This window comes from Oncorhynchus masou, chromosome 32 (assembly GCF_036934945.1).
Source record: "Oncorhynchus masou masou isolate Uvic2021 chromosome 32, UVic_Omas_1.1, whole genome shotgun sequence".
Lineage (NCBI taxonomy): Eukaryota > Metazoa > Chordata > Actinopteri > Salmoniformes > Salmonidae > Oncorhynchus > Oncorhynchus masou.
Window position 1 is genome coordinate 12,833,102 of NC_088243.1, and position 23,610 is coordinate 12,856,711.

Here is a 23,610-nt window from a genome sequence, read left to right on the forward strand (position 1 = left end):
GTCACGTGTCGAATACAACATATGTTGACATTGCAGTGAAATGTTAACTTACAAGCCCTTAACCAACAATGCCGTTTTAAGAAAATACATTTTTTTAAAGTACAATATTGAAAAGAGATAAGAAGAACAAATAATTAAAGAGCAGCAGTAAATAACAATAGCAGGCTACAGAGTCAATGTGCGGGGGCACCGGTGTCGAGGTAATTGAGATACATGTAAGTAGAGCTATTAAAGTGAGTATATACATAGATAATAACAGAGAGTAGCAGCAGCGTAGAAGGTGGTGGTGGAGGCGGGGGGGGGTGATGCAAATAGTCCAGGTGGCTGTTCAGGAGTCTTGAGACCTGGGGGCAGAAGCTTTTAAGAAGCCTCTTGGACCTAGACTTGGCGCTCTGGTATCGCTTGCCATGCGGTAGCAGAGAGAACAGTCTATGACGAGGGTGGCTGGAGTCTTTGTCAATTTTTAGGGCCTTCTTCTGACACTGCCTGGTATAGTGTTCCTGGATGGCAGGAAGCTTGGCCCTGGTGATATACTGGGCCGTATGCACTACCCTCTGTAGTGCCTTGTGGTCGGAGGCCGAGCAGTTGCCATACCAGGCAGTGATGCAACCCGTCAGGATGCTCTCAATGGTGCAGCTGTAAGACCTTTTGAGGATCTGAGGTCCCATGCCAAATCTTTTCAGTCTCCTGAGTGGGAATAGGTTTTGTGTCCTCTACATGACTGTCTTGGTGTGCTTGGACCATGTTAGTTTGTTGGGGATGTGGGCGCCAAGGAACTTGAAGCTTTCAACCTGCTCCACTACAGCCCCATCGATGAGAATGGGGGTGTGCTCTGTCTTCCTTTTCCTGTAGTCCACAATCATCTCCTTTGTCGCTTGCCTGTTTGATGGTTCATCGGAGAGCATAGCGGGATTTCTTATAAGCTCCCGGGTTAGAGTCACGCTCCTTGACAGCGGCAGCTCTACCCTTTAGCTCAGTATGAATGTTGCCTATGATCCATGGCTTCTGGTTGGGGTATGTACGTACAGTCACTGTGGGGACGACGTCCTCAATGCACTTATTGATAAAGCCAATGACTGATGTGGTGTACTCCTCAATGCCATCGGAAGAATCCAGAAACATATTCCAGTCTGTGCTAGCAAAACAGTCCTGTAGTTTAGCATCTGCTTCATCTGACCACTTTCTTACTGACTGAGTCACTGGTGCTTACTGTTTGAGTTGTTGCTTGTAAGCAGGAATCGGGAGGATAGAATTATGGTCATATTTACCAAATGGAGGGCGAAGGAGAGCTCCGTGTGTGGAGAAAAGGTGGTCTTGAATGTTTTCCCCCTCTGGTTGCACATTTAACACACTGATAGAAATTAGGTCAAACTGATTTAAGTTTCCCTGCATTAAAGTCCCCGGCCAACGAGTGTGGCTGAAAAAGACAAATTCACTCATTTGAAGGGGTGTCCACATACTTTTGTATATATAGTGTATATGTAGCCTACATCTATGGTGCATATAAAGATCTTAAACACTAAATCTGCACTGAATAGAAGTTAGAACAGTGCGTATGTTTCCCCGTGCTACAACTTCCAATTAAATGTCCTGTTCAATCATCAGGGAGAAAGCAGTCAGTGGATTTCAAGTAAAAGAGGAGGATTTCATTGTAAACTGAGCCAAGGCTGCAGGCTGATTTACATGTGTGCTGTTAAATGTGAAGGGAAAAACGTGTGTGTGTAGGTAAGGGTTAAACTGCATGAACAGAATTGGAAAGTCCCCTCACAGTGAAAGCCTACAATTAAGAGTCAATTAATGTGTGTGTGTGTGTGTGTGTGTGTGTGTGTGTGTGTGTGTGTGTGTGTGTGTGTGTGTGTGTGTGTGTGTGTGTGTGTGTGTGTGTGTGTGTGTGTGTGTGTGAGAGAGCAGAAGGGAGCCTGAGGGTACTATGTAGGGAGAGAGAGAGAGAGAGAGCAAGAGAGAGGGAGCATAAACAATTCAAGACTGTCTGCCTAAGTCTGTGAAGTTGTCGACACACAGATTGCAATAAAGTAGGCCTATAAGCAAGGACATGTACGTGGTTTATTATGATTTAAAAACATGGGGAAAGTAGGCTGCTAGGTTTACTACATGACTTGTTTGGAAAACCTGTACCTTTTGAAAAAACAATAGTCAGTAAGCCAAGCCTACCGTTGCCAGACGAAGGCTACCTGATGCACTGAAGGGTTTAGGCTGATGACTAACACTTACATTGGATCAGTCACGAGTGTTTCTGGAAGTGCAAATCTGCATTTTGGCATAGTACGCTGTTTAGTTGGCGTTGTGCCAACCTGGGTGATTCCCATACGTTGAATTGTTTTCGTCATTCTGATGACTGAAATATATGAGTGAAAAGAATAATGCATTACAGTTTGTTTTTAAAACTTGTATAAAATAATGCTATGCTCTAAGCTTGTTCTTTGTGTTTCTTTAGGGTAGATCCTATTTACGGTTGGGTGCCTCAGCCATGCAAAATCAATGCAACATTGTTAATGTGCCCTGCGAGAAAGTTTCCAAAGTTCTGGTGTAAGTTTCGTGTCCCCTCAAAAAAAGCGTCGATCTTAGAAACGCCCCGTCACTACAAGCTCCTCCTGCACGCGATTATAAAGCAAACGTACTGGGCTGGTGCAGTGCAGAGGGGGTGATCTATTAGTTAGGGCAAAAATAAGGTTACAAATCAGAACTCACCGTAGTCTGTAACTTCAATAAAATATATATATATATATATATTATTTTTACTACTTTTAGATTGTATTTTCTACGCAGCCAAGATGACCACCGCAGTGGTTTCGCCTTTCTACGACTTCAGCGAAGTAATGAACAAGGTACAGAAGTTATCTACTCGCTTTGTTTCTAGGCGAGCCAACGTTATTAGCTATTGGAGGCACGTCAGTAGTGGTATTCGACATTTCACGAGGCTAGTTTGCGGTTGGTTCATTTGACATGTGTACGCTTTTGTTGTGATTAATATTATAAAAGTGATGCAGTAACATTGGCTTGATATGATCATAACTAGAACTTATCCTGCAAACTGCCTAGTTATGGAAACTTGCCCGATAGTGAGTTCCATGACGTGCATGCTGTCTCGTGTTGTGATTTTTACTTGGTTGACTATTGTTCGTTTCCTTGTTTGATTGCTAATATCCATTAATTAAGAGTGAGTCAGACTCTTATTGGATAAATTGCTAGTCTGCTGCTACTTTTGCACTACAGTAGTCAAGTGTTAACCACGAGGGTTTGCAATTCATTATTTAATTCAATGGCAACAGTTGGCTCTAATGATTGAAACGTATTTAATTGTGCAGTTGGATACATTGGATAAGTTAAATGCTAGAATCGTTAGCTAACCAGTTACATGACTCACATGTCTTATTTGCCATGATGTTGCATTCGTTCAGTAAGGCTCGTTCCTTAAACTAACGTTAGCTAGTTAACATTTTGAAACCGCGAGCTAATGATTCTGATTCACTTCAGATGTGCAGTAATTTGATACATTTTATTGAAACGTACTAGTTGCCACTTATATTCGATTTTTCTTAGCCCTCCAATATATCTAGATATATTGTATGAATTAAATGCATTGATTGTTGAAGACAGCTACTGTATTTAATTCAAATATTATGATTTGCTTTTTAGCAACTTCTGAACTTTCAGTTTGAAGTTAAATATATTTAGTGTGTCTTTGCGCATAAAAGGTCTACATAATGTTAACGTTATACTAATTAACCTTGTGTAAGAGGCAACACAAGCTTTGTAACCTTTCATCAATTACCCAGCCAACAACATCTATATTATTGATTGAAAATGTTATTTTACGAGAACGTCGTTACTAGCCTACTAACGTTACGCCTTCCCATTGAGTGCCCTCAAACTACATTTTCATTTCGCATATTCATTTCAAATTCAGAGCTGCAGCAGCTTTGTAACCAGACCAGACTCGCAGCGCTCACACGCACATTCCTTTGTAGGGCAACTTGCCAAACCAGCTGTTCTGTTCGAGGGTAACACTTTACGCCACTTCGATACCGAAGTTACTTTTTCGTATCCGTTTAGGATAGTTAACCTAGCAGGTTGGGAGACGGAGGTTATGGTTAGCAAAACTGCCCTCTTAACCGGTTCTGTTCTATTGGCCTGCATCACCAGAGGTTTTAAAGCAAAACGAACGTTAACAGTAGTCATTTCTTGTAGATGTTTTCCCTCCCTTTATGAAATCAAAATCATTTCAGTGTCCACTATCATATTTTGTCAGATAAAATTGCTTTATTGACTAACGTGTATTGTTAAACTACTTATTATTTTGTATTGAATGTAGACTTAATATTTCAAATGTGTAATTTTCCAGAACGACAAGATGCTGAATTACAACAACAACTTACTGAGCGCCCCCCATCATCCGATATCCACCAACATCCCCATGTCAATCACCAACCCCACCGGAGCCCTGCTGGACAGGAAGGCTGTGGGGACCCCCTCGCTGGGCTGCGGGCTGTCCGTCTACAAGAGACGGCACTCTGTCACCCTCCCCAACCATGACCCCAGCTCCAAGTTCAACCAGAACCAGTTCCTTAACAGCCTGAAGACCATAGACCACTCCTCCTGCTCCATCTCCTCAGGGTTTATTGGAAGTGGTAGCAGCAGCAAGGAGAATCGCATGAGGGACCGCTCTTTCTCCGAGACGGGTGAGCGGCTCCTACACCAATGCCTGGGGCCTGCTAGTCCTACCAGCCTAGGAGCCCAGAGCCAGCAGCAGAGCCAGGTCAACTCCAGTCGCTACAAGACGGAGCTGTGCCGGCCGTTTGAGGAGAACGGAGCCTGTAAGTACGGCGACAAGTGTCAGTTCGCCCATGGCTTCCACGAGCTGCGTTCTCTCAGCCGCCACCCTAAATACAAAACCGAGCTGTGTCGTACCTTCCACACAATCGGATTCTGCCCCTATGGTCCTCGCTGTCACTTTATCCACAATGCAGAGGAGCGCCGTGGACCCCCTCCCTCCCCCTCATCCTGCTCCTCCTACTCTCCTCTCTCCTCCAGTAAGTTGGAGCGTCCTCGTCTGCAGCACAGCTACAGCTTCGCAGGGTTCCCCAGCTCTGGGGGCCTGAGAGGAGGGGACAGCCCAACCTCCGTCACCCCTCCACCTATGTTCTCCCCGGACGAGATGCCTGAGTGGCCGAGCTCCAACCTCTTCACGTACTCCAGTCAGGAGCTGGCCAATCTGTTCGGCCCCAGCCTTGGATCCGGAGGCCCCGTGGGGACTGATCCCAAAGGCCCTGCACCCCCTTCCCAGAACAACACCCCCTACTTCTTCAGGCCCATGTCGGAGTCCCCCACCCAGATGTTTGCATCTCCGTCCAGCCCGCCCCAGGATTCTCTGTCTGACCAGGAGGGGTACCAGAGCAGCTCGGGGGGCAGTCTCAGTGGGTCAGAATCCCCCAGCCTGGATGCCAACAGACGCCTCCCAATCTTCAGCCGCCTCTCCATCTCTGACGACTAGATGGCAGCTATTTAATGATCTTCTCCACGCTGACCTTGAAAAAAGGACAGAAAGATATAATGAATGGGAAATGGCACTCCCCTGTCCCCACGACAACCATCCCCTCACCCCTCTCCTCCACATCAATATACATTTAGTTCCTAGTTAGAATAAGGATACAGTGACTTGTTTTCAAATCACCCCAGAAATGTCTCCTTTGCTGTTACCTGCATCCTAACTCCCCTCCCTCCACAGTCCCTACCATGTCTTCAGTCAAAACGCGAGAGGAAACGATTGAACAATGAGAATGTTAGACTTTTGTTGTGTTGCCAGGTGCCACCTGTGATTTTGTTCTTGAACGTGTAGCAGTGCAAGTGTGTCATTGCACCACAAACCACCCCATCCTGTTGTTGGTCACTGACAGTTGTGTTTCTGGAAAGGAAGGATGAGGGACGTCTTTTATTGTCTAACTGGTTATTAAACCTTTAAGACTGTTATTATTTTTGTCCCTCCCCTTCCCTCTCCACCCCACCGCCCTCTGTGCCGTTCCGCAGGCAGCGGGGAATTCCAGCATTCCCATGGTGCACTTCTTCTATACTTCCTGCAACTTGAGATGGGATCTCTAAGCTATCCTAGTTTTCCTCTTCCCCTTAGAATCAGAATCTGGCTTTGAGGAGTAGTCTGATGTTATGACATCTCTCTGCTTCTTTCTCTAGGTTTTGATTATTTTTATTGTTATTATGATTATTTGTTTGAAAACTTTCCAAACAGTTTTTGCTTATCACTGCATATTTAACTTATCGAAACATATTTATTGGTGATCATATGCATTTTTTTGTTAATTTTGTTTTTGTATTTATCTGGATAATGAACAATAGAATATATTTTCTTTATGTTAAATTATGATCTTCGGTATTAATCTAAAGATTGTGAAGACATTTTTGTCAATTTCTTTTTTCACAGTTTAATATATTGTATTACAATGACTTTTGTTTGCAACTACACGTTGTCAAAATGAAACTTAATTTAAAACAAAAAAAATACAGAAAAAAAAAGTTGCTTTATTTATTTGTATACTTTTTGTTTGTTCTCGGTTCTCCCTGTTATTGGACTGCAATTCTAGCAAACATGATTGTCACCTTCTCATTCCGGAGCTGTCCTGTCCTCGCCTTTTTCTGTTTTCTCTGACGGTAACAGTACTTTAATGTTATTACCTTCTGCAGTTGTATTCTTTGAGATTAGGCCAACGTGGTACCATATGTTGACCACACAGGATTATTTCAGAGATATGACTCATGTATCTAAAACTAAGAGGTGTAACACGTGATGACTATCACCATGTTCACTTGGACATCCCGATTCAGTGTGTGTGAAGTTCTGGGTTTAAAGTTAAGGGACGGTGTCAGTTAATGTAATACAAGTAACCAGGGATTTCGAGGAAAAAGACTCCCTTTTATTACAAGCAAAAGCTGTGACCAAATGGGTTGAGGAGAGGTTTTGTTTTTTGTACTTGTGTGGCCCCAGCTGTTAAAGTGCCTACTTTTTGACTACATTCCAGGTAGCTAACTAAGGCCTTTTCTATTCAACGATGGAAGATGGTGAAATTGTTTTTAAATTCCTTGTTCCATGTTTCCTTGAAGTTTTGAATGAGGTTAAACAGGATTACTGAAAGTAAAAGAAAGATAACTGAAAGTCAAACTGTTGAATGTATTTTTCCAGCCATGGTTTTTCACTAGTCATTTCTCTGAGTTGATATAAAACTGATTTCTTTTTGTAACTATTGATTGCAGTTAAAACCAATAAACCCTGTATTTTTGAAACACTGTTTTTCTTATTTTTTTGTATTCATCCACCCGCTAGTGAACTGAGACGTGACTGGAGGGTTTCTTGAGGCGTGGTTGTCTTCTCGGTCAGGCCTAGTCAAGCATTACATATTTACAAAGTTAGACTTTGATACAATGTCAGACTATTTGTTGAAGGGAAAACTGCAACTTAACAAATAAATTCCTGTTGCAACATGTTCCATAATCTAGACAATCATCTTTTGGTGAGGATGCTGACACTGATTTACCTTAACAAGCACAGACTGCTATTTACTAAATACCACTTAAATGGGTGAAAACAGTCAAGTTTATTGAATTTAACATTACGTGGCGTAGAAAGAGATCCATGGTGACGCTGTTATGTCGGGCGGAGGGTGTTGCATTGAGCCAGTAGATGATTGGTGGACAAGAGGGTGCAGCCTTTTGATTGGACTAGATAGACCTGTTAGTGGTATTGGATCAGGGTGATCAAACTGAGCTGCTTTGATTACACAGACTGCGACCACGCTCGGTTTCCCTGGATATGTTGATCAGGTCAGTAAAGTTATGACAGGCTGATAAGGAGGGCCTGTCCGTCTGTCGAGAAACCTAGTCAGAGATGGGTAGGCAATGGGTGTTGACTAACAGTGAAATACTTATAGGTCCATTTCTAACAATGCAGAGAGAAAAAAATGGAAATAGTGACGCAAGGAATATGTACACGGTGAACAAAGAGTAAAAATAACATGGCTATATACAGGGAGAACAAGCACCGAGTCGATGTGCAGCAGTACGAGGTAATAACATGGCTATATACAGGGAGAACAAGCACCGAGTCGATGTGCAGCAGTATGAGGTCATTGAGGTAGCTATGTATATAGGGAGGGGTAAAGTGATTAGGCAACAGGATCGACAGTAGCAGCAGCGTGTGTGTGGCATTTGTGTGAATGTAGTGTGTGTATTGGGGTGTCAGTGTGGGTAGAGTCCAGTGTGCATAGTCAGTGCAAGAGTTAGTGCAACAATGGTCAATGAGGTAATCTGGGTAGCTATTTAGCAGCCTTGTTTAAAAGTCTCATGGCTTGGGGGTAGAAGCTGTTCAGGGTTCTGTGGGTTCCAGACTTGGTGCATTGGTACTGCTTGCCGTGTGGTCGCTGAGAGAACAGTCTAGCTTGGGTGGCTGGAGTCTTGGACACGTTTCTTGTCCTTTTGAGATCACCTGGAATAGAAGTCTTGATGGCAGGGATTTCGGCCCCAGTGACACTGGTCCGTACGTACTACCCTCTGTAGTGCCTTGCGGTCGGATGCCAAGCATTTGCCATACCAAGCGGTGATGCAGCCAGTCAAGATGCGCTTGATGGTACAGCTGTAGGACTTCTTGAGGATCTGAAAGCCCATGCCAAATCTTTTCAACCTGAGGGGGAAGAGGCGTTCTCGTTCCCTCTTCACAACTGTGTTGGTGTGTTTGGACCATGATAGATCCTTAGTGATGTGGACACCAAGAAACTTGAAACTCTCAAACCGCTCTACTACAGTCCTGTCTATGTGAATAGGGATGGGATCGGCCCTCCATTTCCTGTAGTTCACGGTCAGCTCTTTGGTCTTACTGACATTGAGGGAGAGGTTGTCGTCCTGGCACCACACTTCCAGGTCTCTGACCTCCCTGCAGGTGGTCTCGTCGTTGGCAAACTTAATGTTGGAGTTGTGCGTGGCCACGCAGTCGTGGGTCAACAGGGAGTTCAGGAGGGGACTTAGCATGCACCCCTGAGGGGTCAGTGTGGCGGATGTGTTTTTGCCTCCCTTCACCAACTGGAGGCGGCCTGTCGGGAAGTCCAGGATCCAGTTGCAGAGGTAGGTTTTCTGTCCCAAGTACCTTAGCTTAGTGATGAGATTTGAGGGCACTATGGTGTTCAATGCTAAGCTGTCAATGAATAGCATTCTCATGTAGGTGTTCCTTTTGTCCAAGTGGCAAAGGAAAGTGTAGAGGGCAATAGAGATTGCATCATCTGTGGATCTGTTGGGGTGGTATGCAATAGTAGTCGATAGTCATAGGGCGATAGTCATTTAGACCGGTTCCCTTGGTTTTCTTGGGCACAAGGCTATGGTAGTCTACTTGAAACGAGTAGGTATTACAGTCAGGGAGAGGTTGAAAATGTCAGGGGGGCCTGGGTGGCGCAGCGGTCAGGGTCGGGCTTGGTTAGTACTGAGACGGGAGACCGCCTGGGAATACCTTAATATATATATTTTTAAAGAGTATTTCCAGCTGGTCACTGCATGCACTGAGTATGTGTCCTGTTAATCCGTCTGGCCCTGTGAATGTGAACCTGTTTAAAGATCTTATTCACACCGGCTACAGAGGGCGTGATCACGTAGTCGTCCGGAACAGCTGGTGTTCTCACACATGGTTCAGTGTTGCTTGTCTCAAAGCGAGCATAGAAGGCATTTAGCTACTCTGGAAGGCTCATGTCACTGGGCATCACATTGCTGAGTTTCCGTTTGCAATCTGTGATAGTTTGCAGGTCCTGCCACATCCAATGAGTGTCAGAGCCGGTATAGTAGGATTTGATCTTAGTCCTGTATTGATGCTTTGCCTGTTTGATAGTTCATTGGAGGGCATAGCGGGATTTTGTATAAGTGCCTGGGTTAGTGTCCCACTCCTTGAAAGCGGCAGCTCTAACCTTTAGTTTAGTGCGGATGTTGCCTGTAATCCATGGCTTCTGGTTGGGATGTGTCCTTACGGTCACTGTATGGACGACTTCAACGATGCACTTATTAATGAAGCCGGTGACTGATGTGGTGTACTCCTCAATGCCATTGGATGAATCCCAGAACATATTCCAGTCTGTGCTAGCAAAACAGTCCTGTTGCTTAGCATCTGCTTCATCTGACCACTTCCGAATTGAGTGTGTCACTGGTACTTCCTGTTTGAGGTTTTGGTCAGATTTGCCAAACGGGAGAACTTTGTATGTGTCTCTGTGTGTAGAGTAAAGGTGATCTAGAGTTGTTTTTCTTCTAGTTGCACAGGTGACATGCTGGTAAAACAGAGTTGAGTTTTCCTGCATTAACATCGCCGGCCACTAGGAGCGCTGCCTCTGGATGAGAATTTTCTTATTGGCCTATAGCCCTTTATAGTTTGTCGAGGTCTTAGTGCCAGCATCGGTTTGTGGTGGTCAGTAGACAGCTACGAAAAATATAGATGAAAACTGCCTTGGTAAACAGTATGGTCTACAGCTTATCATGAGGTTTTCTAACTCAGGCAAGTAGAACCTCGAGACTTATATTTTAGAGATTGTGCACCAGCTGTTGTTAACAGACACACACCCCCGCCCTTGAGTTTGAGACGATGACTTTCTGTCCTACCGATGCATAGAAAAAACAGCTATATTTATATTAACCATGTCCTCGTTCAGCCACGACTCCATGAAGCACAATTCTTCAGGTCCCATTGATAGGATAGTCTCGAACTGAGCTCATCTAGTTTGTTCTCCAGTGATTGTACATTCACCAATCGAACAGAGGGTAGAAGCGTTATTTTTTAACTCGTTGCCTTGGTTTCATCACGTTGCTCCCACTTTGGCCTCTATATCATTGTTTCATCAGGTTGCCCCCACGTCAGGCTCTATATTGTAGTTTCATAACGTTGCCCCCACTTCGGCCTCCAAATCATAGTTTCATCAGGTTGCCCCCACATCAGGCTCGATATTGTAGTTTCATCAGGTTGCCCCCACTTCGGCTTCTATATCATAGTTTCATCAGGTTGGCCCCACGTCGGCCTCTATATCATAGTTTCATCAGGTTGCCCCCACATCAGGCTCTATATCGTAGTTTCATCAGGTTGCCCCCACGTTGGCCTCTATATCGTAGTTTCATCAGGTTGCCCCCACGTCGGGCTCTATATCGTAGTTTCATCAGGTTGCCCCCACGTTGGCCTCTATATTGTAGTTTCATCAGGTTGACCCCACGTCATCCTCTATATCGTAGTTTCATCAGGTTGACCCCACGTCGTCCTCTATATTGTAGTTTCATCAGGTTGCCAACACATTGGCCTCTATATCGTAGTTTCATCAGGTTGCCCCCACGTCGCGCTCTATATCGTAGTTTCATCAGGTTGCCCCCGCGTCGTCCTCTATATCGTGGTTTCATCAGGTTGCCCCCATGTTGGCCTCTATATCGTAGTTTCATCAGGTTGACCCCACGTCGGGCTCTATATCGTAGTTTCATCAGGTTGTCCCCACGTCGGGCTCTATATCGTAGTTTCATCAGTTTGCCCCCACGTCGGCCTCTATATCGTAGTTTCATCAGGTTGCCCCCACATTGGCCTCTATATCGTAGTTTCATCAGGTTGCCCCCACGTCGGGCTCTATATCGTAGTTTCATCAGCTGCCCCTACGTCGGGCTCTATATTGTAGTTTCATCAGGTTGCCCCCACGTCGGGCTCTATATCGTAGTTTCATCAGGTTGCCCCCACGTTGGCCTCTATATCGTAGTTTCATCAGGTTGCCCCCACGTCGTCCTCTATATCGTAGTTTCATCAGGTTGCCCCCACGTCGGGCTCTATATCGTAGTTTCATCAGGTTGCCCCCACGTCGTCCTCTATATCGTAGTTTCATCAGGTTGCCCCCACGTCGGGCTCTATATCGTAGTTTCATCAGATTGCCCCCACGTCGGCCTCTATATCGTAGTTTCATCAGGTTTCCCCCACGTCGTCCTCTATATTGTAGTTTCATCAGGTTGCCCCCACGTCGGGCTCTATATCGTAGTTTCATCAGCTGCCCCTACGTCGGGCTCTATATTGTAGTTTCATCAGGTTGCCCCCACGTCGGGCTCTATATCGTAGTTTCATCAGGTTGCCCCCACGTTGGCCTCTATATCGTAGTTTCATCAGGTTGCCCCCACGTCGTCCTCTATATCGTAGTTTCATCAGGTTGCCCCCACGTCGGGCTCTATATCGTAGTTTCATCAGGTTGCCCCCACGTCGTCCTCTATATCGTAGTTTCATCAGGTTGCCCCCACGTCGGGCTCTATATCGTAGTTTCATCAGATTGCCCCCACGTCGGCCTCTATATCGTGGTTTCATCAGGTTGCCCCCACGTCGTCCTCTATATTGTAGTTTCATCAGGTTGCCCCCACATCGTCCTCTATATCGTAGTTTCATCAGGTTGCCCCCACATTGGCCTCTATATCGTAGTTTCATCAGGTTGCCCCCACGATGGCCTCTATATCGTAGTTTCATCAGGTTGCCCCCACTTCAGGCTCTATATCGTTGTTTCGTCAGGTTGCCCCCACGTTGGCCTCTATATCGTAGTTTCATCAGGTTGACCCCACGTCGTCCTCTATATCGTAGTTTCATCAGGTTGACCCCACGTCGTCCTCTATATTGTAGTTTCATCAGGTTGCCCCCACATTTGCCTCTATATCGTAGTTTCATCAGGTTGCCCCCACATTGGCCTCTATATCGTAGTTTCATCAGGTTGCCCCCACATCGGGCTCTATATCGTAGTTTCATCAGGTTGCCCCCACGTCGTCCTCTATATCGTAGTTTCATCAGGTTGCCCCCACGTCGGGCTCTATATCGTAGTTTCATCAGGTTGCCCCCACGTCGTCCTCTATATCGTAGTTTCATCAGGTTGCCCCCACGTCGGCCTCTATATCGTAGTTTCATCAGGTTGCCCCCACATCGTCCTCTATATCGTAGTTTCATCAGGTTGCCCCCACATTGGCCTCTATATCGTAGTTTCATCAGGTTGCCCCCACGTCGGCCTCTATATCGTAGTTTCATCAGGTTGACCCCACATCGTCCTCTATATTGTAGTTTCATCAGGTTGCCCCCACATTGGCCTCTATATCGTAGTTTCATCAGGTTGCCCCCACATTGGCCTCTATATCGTAGTTTCATCAGGTTGCCCCCACATCGGGCTCTATATTGTAGTTTCATCAGGTTGCCCCCACATTGGCCTCTATATCGTAGTTTCATCAGGTTGCCCCCACATTGGCCTCTATATCGTAGTTTCATCAGGTTGCCCCCACATCGGGCTCTGTATCGTAGTTTCATCAGGTTGCCCCCGCGTCGTCCTCCATATCGTGGTGTCATCAGGTTGCCCCCATGTTGGCCTCTATATCGTAGTTTCATCAGTTTGACCCCACGTCGGGCTCTATATCGTAGTTTCATCAGGTTGCCCCCACGTCGGGCTCTATGATGTAGTTTCATCAGGTTGCCCCCACGTCGGCCTCTATATCGTAGTTTCATCAGGTTGCCCCCACGACATCCTCTATATTGTAGTTTCATCAGGTTGCCCCCACGTCGTGCTCTATATCGTAGTTTCATCAGGTTGCCCCCGCGTTGTCCTCTATATCGTGGTTTCATCAGGTTGCCCCCACGATGGCCTCTATATCGTAGTTTCATCAGGTTGCCCCCACTTCAGGCTCTATATCGTCGTTTCGTCAGGTTGCCCCCACGTTGGCCTCTATATCGTAGTTTCATCAGGTTGACCCCACGTCGTCCTCTATATCGTAGTTTCATCAGGTTGACCCCACATCGTCCTCTATATTGTAGTTTCATCAGGTTGCCCCCACATTGGCCTCTATATCGTAGTTTCATCAGGTTGCCCCCACATTGGCCTCTATATCGTAGTTTCATCAGGTTGCCCCCACATCGGGCTCTGTATCGTAGTTTCATCAGGTTGCCCCCGCGTCGTCCTCCATATCGTGGTGTCATCAGGTTGCCCCCATGTTGGCCTCTATATCGTAGTTTCATCAGTTTGACCCCACGTCGGGCTCTATATCGTAGTTTCATCAGGTTGCCCCCACGTCGGGCTCTATGATGTAGTTTCATCAGGTTGCCCACACGTCGGCCTCTATATCGTAGTTTCATCAGGTTGCCCCCACGACATCCTCTATATTGTAGTTTCATCAGGTTGCCCCCACGTCGTGCTCTATATCGTAGTTTCATCAGGTTGCCCCCGCGTTGTCCTCTATATCGTGGTTTCATCAGGTTGCCCCCATGTTGGCCTCTATATCGTAGTTTCATCAGGTTGCCGCCACGTTGGCCTCCATATCGTAGTTTCATCAGTTTGCCCCCACGTCGTCCTCTATATTGTAGTTTCATCAGGTTGCCCCCACATTGGCCTCTATATCGTAGTTTCATCAGGTTGACCCCACGTCGGGCTCTATATCGTAGTTTCATCAGGTTGCCCCCACATTGGCCTCTATATTGTAGTTTCATCAGGTTGACCCCATGTCGTCCTCTATATCGTAGTTTCATCCGGTTGACCCCACGTCGTCCTCTATATTGTAGTTTCATCAGGTTGCCAACACATTGGCCTCTATATCGTAGTTTCATCAGGTTGCCCCCACGTCATCCTCTATATCGTGGTTTCATCAGGTTGCCCCCTATATCGTAGTTTCATCAGGTTGACCCCACGTCGGGCTCTATATCGTAGTTTCATCAGGTTGCCCCCACGTCGTCCTCTATATCGTAGTTTCATCAGGTTGCCCCCACGTCGGCCTCTATATCGTAGTTTCATCAGGTTGCCCCCACGATGGCCTCTATATCGTAGTTTCATCAGGTTGCCCCCACTTCGGGCTCTATATCGTCGTTTCATCAGGTTGCCCCCATGTTGGCCTCTATATCGTAGTTTCATCAGGTTGCCCCCACGTCGGCCTCTATATCGTAGTTTCAACAGGTTGACCCCACGTCGTCCTCTATATCTTAGTTTCATCAGGTTGACCCCACGTCTTCCTCTATATTGTAGTTTCATCAGGTTGCCCCCACGTCGGGCTCTATATCGTAGTTTCATCAGGTTGCCCCCGCGTTATCCTCTATATCGTGGTTTCATCAGGTTGCCCCCACGTTCGCCTCTATATCGTAGTTTCATCAGGTTGCCCCCACGTCGTCCTCTATATCGTAGTTTCATCAGGTTGACCCCACGTTGGCCTCTATATCGTAGTTTCATCAGGTTGCCCCCACGTCGGGCTCTATATCGTAGTTTCATCAGGTTGCCCCCGCGTCGTCCTCTATATCGTGGTTTCATCAGGTTGCCCCCTATATCGTAGTTTCATCAGGTTGCCCCCACGTCGGGCTCTATATCGTAGTTTCATCAGGTTGCCCCCACGTCGGCCTCTATATCGTAGTTTCATCAGGTTGCCCCCACGTCGTCCTCTATATTGTAGTTTCATCAGGTTGCCCCCACGTCGGGCTCTATATTGTAGTTTCATCAGGTTGCCCCCACGTCGGGCTCTATATTGTAGTTTCATCAGGTTGCCCCCACGTCATCCTCTATATTGTAGTTTCATCAGGTTGCCCCCACGTCGGGCTCTATATCGTAGTTTCATCAGGTTGCCCGCACGCCGTCCTCTATATCGTGGTTTCATCAGGTGACCCCCATGTTGGCCTCTATATCGTAGTTTCATCAGGTTGCCCCCACGATGGCCTCTATATCGTAGTTTCATCAGGTTGCCCCCACTTCGGGCTCTATATCGTCGTTTCATCAGGTTGCCCCCACGTTGGCCTCTATATCGTAGTTTCATCAGGTTGACCCCACGTCGTCCTCTATATCGTAGTTTCATCAGGTTGACCCCACGTCGTCCTCTATATTGTAGTTTCATCAGGTTGCCCCCACATTGGCCTCTATATCGTAGTTTCATCAGGTTGCCCCCACATTGGCCTCTATATCGTAGTTTCATCAGGTTGACCCCACGTCGTCCTCTATATCGTAGTTTCATCAGGTTGACCCCACTTCGTCCTCTATATTGTAGTGTCATCAGGTTGCCCCCACATTGGCCTCTATATCGTAGTTTCATCAGGTTGCCCCCACGTCGGGCTCTATATTGTAGTTTCATCAGGTTGCCCCCACGTTGGCCTCTATATCGTAGTTTCATCAGGTTGCCCCCACGATGGCCTCTATATCGTAGTTTCATCAGGATCCTCCCACATCGGGCTCTATATCATGGTTTCCTCAGGTTGCTCCCACGCCGGCTCTATATCGTAGTTTCCTCAGGCTGACCCTACGTCGGCCTCTATATCGTAGTTTCCTCAGGCTGACCCCATGTCAGCCTCTATATCGTAATGTCCTCAGGTTTTCCCCACTCCGGCCTCTATATTGTAGTTTCCTCAGGTTGCCCCTACTTCGGCCTCTATATCGTAGTTTCCTCAGGTTGCCCCTACTTCGGCCTCTATATCGTAGTTTCCTCAGGCTGCCGCCACTTTGGGCTCTATATCGTAGTTTCCTCAGGCTGCCCCTACTTCGGCCTCTATATCGTAGTTTCCTCAGGTTGCCCCTACTTCGGCCTCTATATCGTAGTTTCCTCAGGCTGCCGCCACTTTGTTCTCTATATCGTAGTTTCCTCAGGTTTCCCCTACTTCGGCCTCTATATCACCGTCTTTTCCACTTCAGAGGGTCGTGGATTAGGGCCTAATCCTGGGTGAGTAGTTTGTCCTGTGCTGCCGAGTCATTGAAGTAGAATTTGTCATCCAAATCGGGGTTAGTAATTGCTGTTCTGATTTCCAGAAGCTATTTTTGGTCATAGGTAACGATGGAGAAACATTATGTCCAAAGAAAGTTAAGATCGGTGCAAAACAAAAACACAAAACAGCATAATTGGTCAGGACCCGTGAAATGGCTGCTATCCAAGCCAGCGCCATTCCCAGATGGGTGTACAGATGGGTGTACAGATGGGTGTATGCTGCATTCACGTGCTAGTCAGAACTCTGACATTTCTGACTTGCCAACTAGTTGTAGTTATACAACACGTGCCTCATTCAACCAGTTAGCGAGTTGGACATTTCTGAGTTTCCTCGTTCCGATTAGCACGTAAGTGCGGCATTACCCTGCTTAAAAACATTTTCTCCTTTTTCATGACTACTGGACTATTTTATTTGAGCTGATTGTACCAGACACTTTCCTCTGCCCTCACTGAGTGTTGAATCAGATGGCAGAGATGTCCAGAGCAGATCAGGATGTAACTCCTTACAATGGAACTAACTTTTACTATGTTGAGTGCTAACCTCAGGCAGTTGACCCATAAGGCCCTTCTTGTTTCCCCAGTTCAGGTTGTTGCTTCTGATGGATTGTCTTGTTCCTGTGTGTCGCCCTGAGCAGGCCATGAGAGGCCAGGAGAGAGGGAGCACCTGCTGGGGGCCTGGGACTACTTTAGGCCCTCCCCCGAATCATGACAGGTAGACAGATGAGACTGCTCACCTGTGTAAACAAAGGGTTTCTCAACAACTTTGGGTGCCAAGTAACCTTAACCTCAGTGTTGTAAAGAGCTTAGCCCCAACGAAAAGTAGCTACTAAGAATCCTCAAGAACAGAACAGCAGTTTAAGAAATGACAACGCTCCTGACCTCCAAAGAACAAAACAGTAGAAATCTGGGATTATACATGCTCATGAGAAGCCTTATACTGCATCACAATGCATCATACCTGCAGGCTTTTGTGACCGAAAACAATATTTCTCTCTATCTCCCTCTATTCAAGCCGACCCAGGTGAGAACAGCTTGTGCTCATCACCATGTTGTCTTTCCGGTTGCAGCCTTTCAGGGGAGCAAAATAGGACAGTAGGCTGCATCCTGTTTGTGAGCTGTTAGGTGCATACATACATTGTACAGGCATCGCAAACGTGCACATCAGGAAGTGGTTGTTCATATGCACACGCGGGAACACACACACACAAAACCACAAACGGCAGAGTTGAGCGTGTGCTTGGCTCAGTGGTGCAAGACTCTTTGAAACTTGGTGACAAGAAGATGCGTTCCATAATGGGATGTGGACATGACTTACCATTATACTGACATGATGGAAATTAATAACTACAGTAGGAGCAATGAACACCTACAGTGCCTGTGGGACCAGTTTCCCTACCTACATTTCTCAGCCATCAACACTTTCAATTAAATATCACCTTTGAAAATGCTTCTTATCTCCTCTGCAAAAACCTCAAAATGAATGACAGATTTCTTGAGTGTTCGAATACTCATACTAACTGCACTAACTGTACTATTTGTGATGTGAATTGAGTAAACTGACAAATGTTAAGAAAATGTTGAGCAATGTAATAAAGTAATGACTTTTCAAATCAGTTATGTTACATGTTATGTTAGCCGACAATTTGTTAGCTACGCTATCCTTACGAACCGCTTAGCATTACAGCAGTATGTTAGCTAGTTACCTGATGTTACATCAAACTTGACAGGTAGTATATTATCTAACTAACTAACCAACATTAATTGACTTGATTATTCACATTATTCTTAGCTAATTTGGCTATCTACTCCAATTTCATAGCCCTCTCGTGCACCATTGACTATGGCCGGTGTCAGTAAACATCCTAAAAAAAACTGCATAAATTGTTGCCAGCAGCACAGTTACAGTCACCAACGCTCTGTATAACATGAAAATAGCCTCACCAGCTCTGTTATGGTGAGGAAAATGGTAAGAGTGAGGTGTTCTTTCATTTGTGTCTGGAAGTAACTAGCCAACACTAGCCAGTTAGCTTGGATGCTTGACTGTCATTGAACACTCAGATCAATCCTACTCCTCTGCCAGAGGGTCCAGTGTGTGTTCTGAACCCTCCGAGAACCAAACACTCTGAATTTACAATCTGACAACGCTCTGGGTTTACGAATGCCCAGAGCGCACTCTGGCACTGCAGATTAAATTTACGAACATACTGAAATCGTAAAATGTTTAGCTAGTAATTTCTTAAGCTAACAAGGTAGCTAGAGGTTGCATAGCAACAGCATCAACTTCGGTAGACAGGCGAAGTTCTAGTACACTCAACTGAAACGATACTGTTCGTTTACAGTATACTAAAATGCGAAGGTCAAGTGAAGGTTGAAGATATGGGAGCACACTCGTTCAGTTCGCCTAGCCGAGTTCAGCCGAACCGAAGCATGCGTAAACCTTTAGTCCAGGACAAGCCTTAATCTGTGTCTGGGAACCCGGCACTTAGGTTTCTTCTGTCAGCAGTAGCCTCACCCGAAAGCCTAGAAAGAGTTTGCCTGATAGCAGGCTTAAGTTGCACAACAGCCAGGTAGACTGTGTAATAGTTCTATCAGTGGTTGGTTCTCCATCTCTGTTTGGGAAAGGAGGGAAAGCAAACAGTGAGTGCTATTTCCACTTAACTCTGGTCCCAGCTGAGTGAGAGTATCAAGGCAACTTACGTGTGTGTGTGATTATGGAAGGGGTAATCATCACCCACCTTAGGAAGGCCTGCAGTGGAATAATGAATGAATGAGGGGTAGGGTTTGGATTACAGGGGCTATCCAGAGGCACGTTTATGATTGAACAGAATGTTGCCAGAGCACTGTGACTATTTCATCAGCCCTGTTGAACTAGGTGAACAGTCAAAGACAGAAACGGTGTGAGGGTAGAGTAGACGAATTAACCACAATTCATACTGTGCTCACTGCTACATAGCCTACTTCAATATACAATGTTTATTCTCTAGCTAAAGATCTCACCCGATTCTTCTCAAGCTAGACCTCGGATGTGTCCCAATTGAACCCATAGAACCCTGGTCAAAAGTAGTGCACTATGTAGGGAATAGGGTGCCATTTGGGATGTAGATCGTCTAGGCTACATTGCTGTTCCAGGGAAATGGACTATGGGAACTAGAGACATGGCCAGGTTCTTTATCTATTAACGTTTGTATCTCTGTGATCCTCAGTGTCAGATTTAGACTGATAACAGGTCATTAAAACAACTGACTGACCCTGTAGATGTAGCTTAGTCAATCCTCTGCCCTGCGCACACACACACGCATACACACACACACACCTATTATGTACAGCAGGCTTATGACTGACACATTGCTTACCTTAGTCATGCGCACATTAGCTAGCAGGATCTAGTGTCACATGCTTTTTCAGACGAAGTGTTCACCCTTGACCTAAAAAAAGAGAGAAAGAAAACATATGCTGGGTGAGAAGAGCAGAACTGGGTTCAAATACTATTGGAAATCTTTAAACAACTTTTGAGCATTGGTTTTAGCCTGTCTGGAGTGTCAGGTGTGCAGGGTTTGCACTTTTGGGACTTTTCTATTGTTTACATTGCAACAGGCAAGCTCAATCAAGCTCAGCTAAAGAATTTGAAATTATTTCAAAATGGTATATGAACACAGATCTTGAAGTGTGACAGCGAGCGAGAGGTGGGGAGGTTTACATGGGCCCTGAGTGAGAGACTAATGGCTGCCTGACAGGTTGTGGAAACACACCCAGACACTAACGAGTGACACAACACTTACACTTGACTTAGTAGTCCTAGTTCTATCACAAGGAGGCAGGCATGGGAATGCAGAGGACAGACGAGGAATAAGATAACGTAACCAATTCATTAGCAGATATGAAGGAACAGACAATTATATTGGTCTCAATGTATTTCCAAGCCCTTTGTGAGATAGTAGTGTCTTATTCGTCCCTGGTTTCTCAGTTGTGTTCTTCACCATCTGTTTCCTGAAGACATCGATACATAGAGGCAGCATGTAACAGCGTATGGGAACAGTTTAGCAGTCAGGGTGATTATTTAAATAACCACATTCACACACACATACACACACCCTAAATAAATGAAGCCTTTAGATATAAACAACAGACACTGTAGAAGATGACATCACAGGTCACGTTAGAGTTACAACTGTAGTCAAATGACCTAGTGGCCTCGTGGATGGAATGTAATTCATATTTTTTTTAATAATTAATCAAAATAAAAATCTCTGAAAATCTGATGTTTCTATGTCAAACAGGTTTAGTTATATTACAGTCTTCTGTGATGTTGTCACGTTCTGACCTTTTATTTAGGTCTTTGTTTTAATATGGTCAGGGCGTGAGTTGGGTGGGTTGTCTATGCTCGTTTTTCTATGTTGTGTTTTGAGTTCGGCCTGGTATGGTTCTCAATCAGAGACAGGTCGTTAGTTGTCTCTGATTGAGAATCATACTATGGTAGCATTTTTCCAACTGTGTTTCGTGGGTGTTTATTTTCTGTGTCTGTGTGTTCCACACGGAACTGTTTCGGTTGATATTTTCACGTGTCGTTTATTGTTTTGTTTCAGTGTTCGCTTGTTGTAATAAATAATATGAACACGTACCACGTTGCGCATTGGTCCTCCGATCCTTCTTACTACTACTCCTCAGAAGAGGAGGACGGGAATCATTACAGATGTAAGGTACATAAAGTGTAACATTGGGGCGCAAACGCAAATACATTTCTACTCTATATCTGACATGGTACAGGTGTCGTTTTTTTTAAGCCCATAACCATGTGTGTGAGGTGGGTACTTTTGTGTCAAAGTAGATTTGTTTAAAACTACCAAGAAACAGTCTGTGTGAACCTGATTTAGCCCACTGCAGTCAAAGCGGAAGCCCAGAGGAGATGTGACTGAGTCCCATATCACAACCTATTCCCTACATAGTGCACCACTTTTCTTTTCAAAAGTAGTGTACTCTATAGGGAATAGTGTGCCATTATGGATTCAGACACTGTCTTGTTACTGGAGCAGAACCTCTGACAGCAGAGATCATCAGAGTATTTATAGAATCCACAAACACATAACTATCATGTTTGTAGAAATATTCATATACCAGCTGTAATAGAAACATAAGCAGTTCAAAATAACAACAAGGCTAAAGATAAAGACAGCAGATAAAAAGATCTAAACCAAAAGATATATCGAAAAATATAGAGTTTCACAATGATCTCGAGTGGCACAGAGTGAGAAAACACAAATCTCACACTCACGCCAGCACACAACACACTGCTGAGACACACACACACACAGGCACAAACACGCATTGTGTGTGTGTGTCTCTCTCTCTCTCTCTCTCTCTCAGCAGGTTTATCCTGAGGGTAGTGGAGAGGTAGGACAGGATGAGGCCTGATAGAGGTTCCAGGTAAGGCCTTATCTCAACTAGGTCTCACATCCGAATTAGATGTTCATCCAAGTTGTTGCAAAAAGTCAAATTTCAAAGTGTATAATGAAGGTTAAGTTTAGGTATTAACACCGACATCTCAAGGTTAGGCATTAACTCCGAATGGTTAAGGTTTGGGACAGGCTTAAAACAAAAATTACATTAACTTGCTGGATTTGAACTTGCAACCTTTGAAATCTGCGGCAGATGCGTACCCCCATCTGCCAACCCTGTCCACAACACCCTAGCCAACCCTGTCCACAACACCCTCGCAAATCCGAATCCTACTTGGAGGTAACAGCACTCATTGCTGCCCCTAGTGGCCAGTTTCCATGCCATCTCCCGACGTCCTCAGACATGGATGGACGTCGAACACTGACTTGTATCACGGGTGAACTGGCTGCTTTATCTAGATGGAAGACTGCCCTGACAAATCTGAGCATACATTTACAAACACCCTCAGTAGTTTTTTTGATCCCTGCTATAGCACGGAAGGGCTTGTTTAGTGAATTAAACTGTCAACTTTTTTCCAGCTCTCCTCTGGTCAGACTGAGTGGCTCTTCCATTTGTTCTCTGTGTGAGTCTAAAAAATATATATTGTTGTGCTGTTATTCCCTCTCAGTACTGCTATTATTACAGTACTATACAGTATATTTCAAAGCAATGAGACTGAATAATCCCAAACCAAAGTTTCCGGTAGCTGTGACGTAAGAAACAATGGCTTTCTGTCAGGAGGAGGGAGCGCTAAGAACTCATCTGGGTTTCAAGTCAAGAAGAAATCACTTATTGTTGTCCAGCAGCATGTAGAGAGAGAATAACAGCAGACGAACCATCCAGTCAGAAATGCCTGTAAACAAGCAGAATAAATTGGTATAAAATTCAGGTTTATCCAATTACAGCTAATTCCTAAAAACGGGAAAACAAATAACATAAACATGGTTTGTATTTACAATGGTGTTCACTGATTGCCCTTTTCTTGTGGCAACAGGCCACAAATCTTGCTGCTGTTATTGCACACTTATTCTGAGTAATCTGAGAGAAATATGGTCATACATTTGGCAGGATGTTAGGAAGTGCAGCTCAGTTTCCACCTCATTTTGTTGGCAGTGTGCATATAGCCTGTCTTCTCTTGAGAGCCATGTCTGCCTATGGCGACCTTTCTCATTAGCAAGGCTCTGCTCACTGAGTCTATACATAGTCAACGTTTTCCTTAAGTTTGGGTCAGTCAGTGGTCAGGTATTCTGCCACTGTGAAATCTCTGTTTAGGGCCAAATAGCATTCTAGTTTGCTCTGTTTTTTGGTCAATTCTTCCCAAATGTGTCAAGTAATTATCTTTTTAATTTCTCATGATTTGTTTGGGTCTAATTGTGTTGCTGTCCTGGGGCTCTGTGGGGTCTGTTTGTGTTTGTGAACAGAGCC

The 23,610-nt window shown here is 45.3% G+C and overlaps 1 protein-coding gene and 1 long non-coding RNA gene across 2 annotated transcripts; both read left to right on the forward strand.

The window, feature by feature from the left end:
• Nucleotides 1-2,641: 2,641 nt before the first annotated feature.
• On the forward strand, nt 2,642-7,311 carry LOC135525599 (mRNA decay activator protein ZFP36L1-like). The gene is made up of 2 exons (XM_064953318.1): nt 2,642-2,846; nt 4,364-7,311. The coding sequence occupies exons 1-2, from the start codon at nt 2,793-2,795 to the stop codon at nt 5,510-5,512; spliced, it is 1,203 nt and encodes a 400-aa protein (XP_064809390.1). The 5' UTR covers nt 2,642-2,792; the 3' UTR covers nt 5,513-7,311.
• A 495-nt stretch (nt 7,312-7,806) lies between these two features.
• LOC135525600 (uncharacterized) lies at nt 7,807-21,370 on the forward strand. Its single transcript, XR_010453195.1, has 2 exons — nt 7,807-7,848; nt 17,334-21,370. It is a non-coding gene; the product is annotated as an uncharacterized LOC135525600 (long non-coding RNA).
• The last annotated feature ends 2,240 nt before the right edge of the window (nt 21,371-23,610 follow it).